The sequence below is a fragment of the Nicotiana tomentosiformis genome, chromosome 10, assembly GCF_000390325.3.
Source record: "Nicotiana tomentosiformis chromosome 10, ASM39032v3, whole genome shotgun sequence".
NCBI lineage: Eukaryota > Viridiplantae > Streptophyta > Magnoliopsida > Solanales > Solanaceae > Nicotiana > Nicotiana tomentosiformis.
This window is the reverse complement of record NC_090821.1, coordinates 61,762,887-61,771,505: the sequence shown is the minus strand read 5'-3', so window position 1 is coordinate 61,771,505 and position 8,619 is coordinate 61,762,887. Positions and strand designations below refer to the sequence as shown.

Here is an 8,619-nt window from a genome sequence, read left to right as displayed (position 1 = left end):
TCTACTAAATTTATGTGACATTATTTTTTTAATTTTAAAAAATAATATATTTTTATAGTTAATTTAACTTTAAAATATTTATTTTATTCCAAATGAGATAATTTATAGTCACATATATATTTATAACCAGAGACAGAATTGAGGATTTGAAGATGACATAGGCACATGAGCAGGCTGTTCAACCAGTACCCCGTCGGACTTTTTATCTTAAGGGTTTTAGGCAAATATATGACCATTTTAACATGTGTGTGTGTGTATATATATATATATATATATATATATATATATATATATATATATATATATATCCAGAATTTTTGATGAGGTTAATGGGATCCGGCAACCCCTCTTCTCTATACATAAGTCCACCTCAGTTTATGACTTGTTTCAGGCCACAAATTTTAAAAATCTTTTTAAAACTTAGTATACAATCAAATAGTATACCACATAGATTGGGACGAGGAATTACTAACTAGAAAGTAGAAACTACTCTAAGAAAAAGATCCCACAACAATAGGCAAAAGAACTATTACTACCAGAATTGCAACTTACAACACAAATCAGGTCAAATGTAATACCTCCCCCTTAGCTCCCTCTATGTACCCCAATCCCCAGCACCAGAAAGTAGAAAAAAGAGAAAGAAGTAAAGGGGAAAATCTACCATTATAGCTAGTCTTGAATATCTGGATCTGCTATCCAAGGGTTCTCCATTAAGTCATGATATACTCCTATCATGATCAGCAAAAAAAATACAACAGCTAGTGAACTTCACAATAGATGGCAGATTCCAGCTATAAATTCAAGAGTGGCATTCATGCTATATATACCTAGAAAGATTTTTTGTAAAAGAAATTTGTTAGCCATTTCCATATTATGAAGGTACACGTCTTAATGCAAAGGGTTTATGTTAAATGCAAACATGTTAAATATAGCATCTATGTATATTAGCTAATTGTGTGTAAATATTCGTTACCCAATATAGGCGTGTGCAAATATTTGGTACAAGCACGTACAATTAATTTCGTGTACTGACATTCTTATGTATATCTTGATAAAGAAAATCGCATAATGCAACTTAATTTTGCATTAAATTAATTCAACACAATACATAAGATAAACGAAAAATCCATCACAGGGTATAATGTTAGGATTAAAGCAGGGGCAGATGCAATGCGAAATTAAAGGTTTCAACCGAATCCATCATTTTTTCGCAAATTTTAGATATATATGTGAAAAATAACCAAAATATATACAAAAAATTAAATTCTAACCTCATAATTTACAAAAATACAACGTGTTCAATATTAAAATGATTAAAGTTAACTCACACGTTATAAATTTTGAACCTGCGTCTAAATGAAAGAGCATATAATTGTCTAGGATTATTCCACATTCATAGATTAATCATGGAAGATGCTTTTTTTCCCATCCTAAATCTCATATAGTATTTAACTTAGTGCTACTATAATACCCTTCCTGTTTTTAGGGAAGAAGAAAGTACCGGATTAAGTAGGCAATCTTATGACAATTCTTTTTCTTTTCTGTGTATATATGTTGACTCTCCAAAAAATATTGCCGCACTCATTGGATCCTTCAACAATGCACTATATTTTTTGGAGAATTTAGCTGCTGATATTTTTGAAGAGTTCGAGCAACATAAGTTTTGTATAATAAGAATATTTCAAGCATATGGATATTAACCGTATGATCACGTTGCAATCTCAAAGAATAATGCATAATATCTCAAAAGATTCGAAGCATATGATCATGTTGAGGACCACTCATCCCAAAAATATGCTTCAGTTTACGCCGACAGGCGTGACTTATTCTATTACTTATGCATGTTCTGCATGAGATGTTTATGCATCACAAAAAGCAAGGAAAATATCATACCGCAAGATTTGCCTTTGGCATGCTGAGGAGCGCATTGCCACCTCCACTGGGCTGATTCTTAAAGCCTATATATGGCCAAATTAACGTACCAACAACAATCACAAATTTGGTTCTTGTCAAAACCCAGTAGAGAAAATTACTTCATTTCATTTTATATTTTTATATTTGACTAAGCAGTTAATTAAAGAAAAAAGACTTACTTTTGACACATCTCAAAAGTATCAAATTTGTAATCATAGACATAGAATGACATTTTTATCATTATAAAAATATGTTATTAAGGGTAAAAGCCTAAAAGGGGAAGCTGGTCTAAAGTTAAAGAACTTCCAAATATAAAAGTGTGTTTGTTTTTTAACAGTCTAAGAAAAAAGGAGTGTCGTGTAAAACATCACAGAAAGAGTAGTTTCCTTCTTGAATTTTGGGTCATATCTATACTTTAGACAATCCCTACTTGCTAGCTAGGTAATTCAATTTATCACAAGGTAAGCTTCAGTCGTGGTAATCAAGTAATTCAATTAAAAAAAGCATTTGCAAATAGTACAAGAACAATGTTGCCCAGAGTAAAAGCATCAATCAAGTTCATGCATCACGACTAGACTGTTGTTTAAACCAGTGGGGACCAAACAATTCATATATTGTACAACTAAATGCAATGAAAGAAAGATAAAACTTTATCCAGACAAAGCAACGCCCATAGGAAAAGGTTGCGGTGGGAAAGCAATCTACAGGAAAGGGACTTATGTTTTAACTTTATCAACTTTAGATTTCCATCAATCGGGATCTTGTTCGATTTGACCGGACATAAGAAAATTGACAACTCTCATCATTTCTTTTTCCATTTACTACATTTTATGAAAGATTTTAAATAGAACTAACTTATGTTGATCTGATTTTACAATCATGTCTTTGAGAAGGAGAAATTATTATTTGATTTTACTTTTACCTGATCAATATCCACTATCAGGTGATCAATACCCACGAAGGAGTTCAAAGGCACTAGCAAGTAGTAATCAATAAAAGCAGATATGTTGAGTGGCAAAAGCTTCACAAGCAGAGACGAATTTGCAACAGTTACGTACGTTGGTGTTATTACTTATGTTCATTTATTTTTAAGTTTCACACGTTCATACAACCATCATATGTGAACCGAAAGCAGTATTGGACCATACCTATTTGCTACTATTGTAGATGCGGCCATCATTGGTAGGATAGAGTCTATGTCCAAGTGTCTATATTGTTATGATTTAGTCTATGATAGTGGCCTGGCCTATTAATACAAACTTATTTAAGAAGCGCAGTCAAAGCGTGCAGCATGTTCATAAAATGGAGGAAAATTTTAGTCAACCTGGTCAATAGGACACCTACAACTTGTTAAGTAAATAAATATGTGTACAATTTAAACTTTTAAATAAGATAATCACACAATTTAACATAATATCAAACCTACATAATTAGTTCTAAGTTTAAGTCTTACCACCATCTATAATCAAAATAAATTTTCACGAGCATGATTAAAAAAGAAGAATCAAACCAACACAACCAACACATGAGAGGACGTACTAATTAAAAACATGTAATTAATTAACTATTGCAACCTAAACTTTTAAATGAGATAATCACACACTTTAAGAGCTCGTTTGGACATAAGAATTTTTTTACTTTTTTCGAAATCAGTGTTTGGCCATAAAATTTCTAATTTTCACTTGAAAATGAATTTTGAAATTTTTCTAAAATTTGAAAAACTCCAAAAAGCTATTTTTTAAAATTTTCACTCAGATCACTCACAAAAATTCAAAAACAACCCAAAATTTTATATATGTCCAAACACAACTCTAATTTTCAAATACCATTTTCACTTGAAAAACAATTTCACATTTCTTTGGAATTTTACAATTCTTATGTCCAAACACTAAAACTCACTAGGCAAAACCGTTATCAGAAAAATTTCCACGTGCTTGGTAAAAACACATGCATACATACACACACAGGCGTATTGACAACGTATCTATCATTGATGAAATTTTGTAAAAAAAAAAAAATCAATGATCAATGAATGCAGCATGTCAAGATAGTGTCAAACTGAAAAAATAGGAAAGGGATTACCCTTAATATTATCTGCTTCGCATTCCAGGAGGTACAATATCCCCAAGCAATCCTTCATCAGTTGGCAGCTGGTTGGCTGGTTGACTTGTCTCTGGCAATCGACGAGCTTCTGCAGATTCACCTGGAATTTGACGCGATTCTGGGGCGCTCATAGGTACTTCTTGAGGGTATTGAACACCCGCGGGAAGGTAGAATTGTGAGGCTAAGGGTGTTAATTGATGAGTTGTAAATGCAGCTTCATGACTAATAAGTCCACCTCTAGGAAATCCAACTGTATGGTGACAATGTTGTCCTTCATATGTGGTAATTACAATTGACGGATCTTCAGAAGATCGCTCGACTCTTTTCTTCACTGTGCACTTGGTATTTGTACAACGATAATAGCTCCTGAGAAGGCATAGACATCCTAATTATTTTGCAATAAGTAAAGTCTGTGTACACACTTCCCTCCCCGATCTCACTTGTAAGATTATACTGAGATTGTTGTTGTTGGAGGATTTAAATATATTATTTCTATCTTGATAGAAATTATCAGTGCTGTGCAATATGTTGATATATAAAACATCATACTGTTCAGATACCATGTTTATTCGGTAAAATGACTTTTGAAAACTTTGTTGTGAAACACTAAAACAAAGGTTTCTTCTAGTATCTGCTAAGAGATAAACTAGTACTAAAATCAATGATTCTAGAATATGCGCCTTAAATTTTGGTGCTTCTGAAGTAGTTTTCGGTTGAAGTTTACTTTATTTACTTCACTTCCACAGTAATACAAAAAAACAAGAAAGTTCAATAATCAGGCTAGCAAAATGAAATGTTTTGTATGATATTATGTCCAACCTTCTTTTACTCACTAGACAATGATGGAATTCCATCAAAGAATCATCACATTATTGCCGGTTGGACTTTCAACTGCTACTATAGTCAAGTAATTTTTTTTTCCAGGATAATAATGGTATCCGAGTCAGTTGTGCACCCTCGACTATTTTACTAGCTATTTGCTACTTCTACCACCAATAAAATTATAAATCCTACATACTAAGGCTCGGGCAAATTAGAAAAAATCACTTAGCAATTTTTGTTTCTATTGAGATTTAAACTTTGATGGGGTTGATTACTATACCACATCCTTAGACACTACACTCAAGCAATTTAAACTTTAACAATAGTCTGTCTTGGCAATATTTTGTTATATTAGCATGTTCGCCGTACAGTTTTGTAATCAATTGGACTTATAATTTACAAACTAAAAGAATGACAATTATATTTCAAGTAGCATTTACTAGTATTTGTCGAATTTAGCCTATTATTGTACATCAGTTGGAAGCCAATTCAATCATCAACAACATTCGTGGGTAAGATATATAACAAAAAGAGGTATCATGCTTGGACATAAATATAGTTCTGCATGTAAAACTGGGAAACAAAATCTTGCAACAAATTTAGTTGTTCACCGAGTTTCTGCACCAAGCATGAACAAGTATCCAGCCATACTGGTATATACTTTAATGTATTCTTTTACTTATATCTTTAACCCACCCTGTAACATGAGACCCTATTTCTTTTTCTTGGGTAATTATTTGCTAATAATGAAACCATCTTATCATTTAAAAACTTAAGTTATTAGATATAATTAAATTCTACTTATTTAATAGCTACATTCAATCAGCCCTTCACGTGCCACATTCTATTACTTTTTTTCTTGGGCTAAGCACGTAAAAATTATTCTCTGTAATGTATGAAGGTGAATAGTATCCGAGATCCCTATTTGTTTTTAACGTGTGATAATTTCATCTAAAAACTTAAGTTTTTTTTAGAGATGGTGCACTTTTATTTATTTAGTCATATCTTCAACAATTAAAGACATGCTAAAATTTAGCAAAGAAAGGGAATTTAAAGGAAAAAAATGTTCAACTTAAGCATTATTTAAGAACAAATTACCTTGGAAATGGACTATTTTTAACAGCTTTTTGACCATACTTCCTCCATCTGTAGCCATCTTCAAGATGATCAACTTCGCTTTTCGTCATAAATGCAAAGCGGGGCTGCCTGATTCGTTTCTGACCCTTCTTTTTAACCTTGCTTCTGTGGAATTAATATTCAACCTAAAGTAACATTAGGAATGTGATTCCTTTTTCACGCTAGAAAATAGAAAAAGAAGCATTTCCAAGTACACCTGCTGAAAATAGCAATCAAATTGCTTTTCAACCGACCTAGTTATCAGATAAGTTATTGTAAACAAGATACATCTTTCAATTGAAAAAGAAGGGGTCGATCTTTATTCTTTTAATGAAGTTGTAGACGACAAACATTTAATATTACTTAAATTGGTTTTACATGTTTTTGCGTCTTATTTTATCTTATATGCCGAGAAGTGAAAGAAATTCAAGATTTTGGTCCAGAAATTAATCTATACTATATAACACCTAGCATTAATACTAAGAAGCAGAATGAGAATGAACAGAAAGTAGCTAAAAGAATGAAAGATTTCCACTGATGTCAATAGATGCAATGAATGGAACTTAAAACCAGAGACCCTTGTAAAACTAGTGGGCAACGTAATTAGAAATCGAAAATAGTAATATTAAAGCACAAATTCATTCCTCTCTCAGCCTAAACCATAGGATAACAGGAAGCGCACCGTTTCAAAGAAAACCCTCACTATTATCATTATACAATCAATCTTTTCTATAACAATATCGTTTGTATGACTGAGAATAGTTATTATTGAAAAAGAGGGATATTTTATAGAACAAAGTTGCTCTGGACGTATCACGTAGACCATAGCCATAGCGTACAGAAATGCATGCAATGGGCCATGAGAGATCACATAAAACAAAAGTTCACGCATATCATAACTAGGTTGCACTAGAAATATCACGTAGGAGACTGTTCTAATTTATGTGGCGAAGTCTCACTCAACACAAATATTTAACAAAAAACTTTCAAAACTTTTCTACAGCTATAAATGAAGGTTTTATTAAGAATAAATGATAAATTTAAAATTGAATTATTTTTAAATATGAAAATTGCCAACCACATAAAATATAACAGAGGGAGTAACTCATTTTCCGCATAACTGGTAGTAAAATTTTCCAACTTCCACCATTTCTTAAATATACTATGTACGCACAAAGCAATGGACCACAAATAATGAAGCAGAAGTAACTAATTAATGAGAGATTACACCAACTATTTTCAGAAAAGTGTTATGGCAAAGATACTTTACTATACACTTTTCATTAACCATGCGAGCTTTTGATTGCGTTTTCTAAATCTAATAACTCGTGAAAATCAGCACAAAAAAATCCAAAAAGAGAAAAGGAGAAATAAACATTTTCCTTAAACAATAGTAGGAGTATTATTTTAATTAACAATATTTTTAGGGAAAAATTTGTCCACGCCATTCCCGCCGCAATAACGGCTGTTTTGAAGCCACACAAAGTGCGCAATACCGAAAAGCCCAACTTTGATAATTAAAATTACGATAATACCTCTCTCATTCCCTTCCCCATACTCCAACTTGCGTAAACAACTTGACATTTCTAGAACCTGTACGGACGCGTTAATGGCTTTTCCTTTTATGCTTCTACTGCAATGCCCCTAAATTCTATATACTTTAATTTAAAGTCCATTATTTACCAGTGAAACTGCAGCTAATTACGAATTTAACACACACATAGAGTGAAAGTGAGAGAGAGAAGTTATATAAAGCTGTGCTACGTGAAGCGAGAGAAGGTCGATAACACATGACTCACGCTGTATCGGACGGCGGTCGGGAGGCGGAAGAGCCACCGGATGCGGTGGATTTCTCCGGAGGATCATCCGAACAGCTGGAAGATAAAGGTTCATCGGTGATTTTCCCCGTCGCCGGTACTTCAGTAGCAGAAGCAGATGGTGTAGTACTACTATTTCCCGCCAAGTCATCGTCGATTCGATCAAATCCACCGGCACCGCCACTACCACCGACAACATCCTTATCTCCGGCCGCCTCCGACGGTGGAAAATTCCAACCGAATTCGTTTAATATACTGCTATCTCTATCAGTATTGCCGAAGAAGCTGTAAACATTGTCCGATTCTGCACCGAGTGACCAGCTTGACTCAGTAGCGGCGAACTCAGCTGCACTTTTTAATGGATCGTCAACTTTATCCTTATCATCCATAGATGTTACAGAGAGAGTCAACTACGCGGAGAGAGAAAGCTAGGGTTTAAGGAGAAGGAGAAGGAGAAGAAGGAGAAGAAGGAGAAAAGATAACGCGTAAAGAGACTGTATTTTAAGGGAGTGTTTGGATGGAATATTTTAATTTTTGTTAACTTTTTGGGACGGTTGGATTTGAAAGCTTTGTCGCGTCAATGGCAATTGGTGAGAAGACACTGAGAGAAAATATAGAGTTAAAAAAAAATAAGTTAGAAAAATCGCCGTCAACCTCTAAATAGTGAGTATTTAACTTACTTGGGAGAGGCTGATATTTAAGTAATCAGAAATTCATATCTTTCCACGCGCTTCATCTCTGTTTGAAACTTATTTCTTAAGGAAAAACTTTTGCCAAAATTTTTCCAATTTCTTTTTGGCAAAATACATATTTGTTCATAAATTTTATCCATATTTTGGCAAATTCC

At 33.2% G+C, this 8,619-nt stretch overlaps 1 protein-coding gene across 4 annotated transcripts; it reads right to left on the bottom strand.

Moving 5' to 3' along the window:
* Nucleotides 1-514: 514 nt before the first annotated feature.
* Nucleotides 515-8,413, bottom strand: LOC104104047 (probable WRKY transcription factor 57). 4 transcript variants are annotated; one of them, XR_004509031.2, is made up of 5 exons: nucleotides 7,755-8,413; nucleotides 5,938-6,081; nucleotides 3,997-4,383; nucleotides 1,894-1,958; nucleotides 515-827 (listed from the first exon to the last, which is right to left on the bottom strand). XR_004509031.2 is itself a non-coding variant. In XM_009612034.4 (4 exons), the coding sequence occupies exons 1-3, from the start codon at nucleotides 8,159-8,161 to the stop codon at nucleotides 4,005-4,007; spliced, it is 930 nt and encodes a 309-aa protein (XP_009610329.1). In that variant the 5' UTR covers nucleotides 8,162-8,413; the 3' UTR covers nucleotides 515-827; nucleotides 3,997-4,004. The 4 variants fall into 4 exon arrangements, 2 of the variants coding, with proteins under 2 accessions (XP_009610329.1, XP_018628906.1); XR_688038.4 differs by having other exon boundaries at nucleotides 515-728; XM_009612034.4 differs by lacking the exon at nucleotides 1,894-1,958.
* Nucleotides 8,414-8,619: the final 206 nt, after the last annotated feature.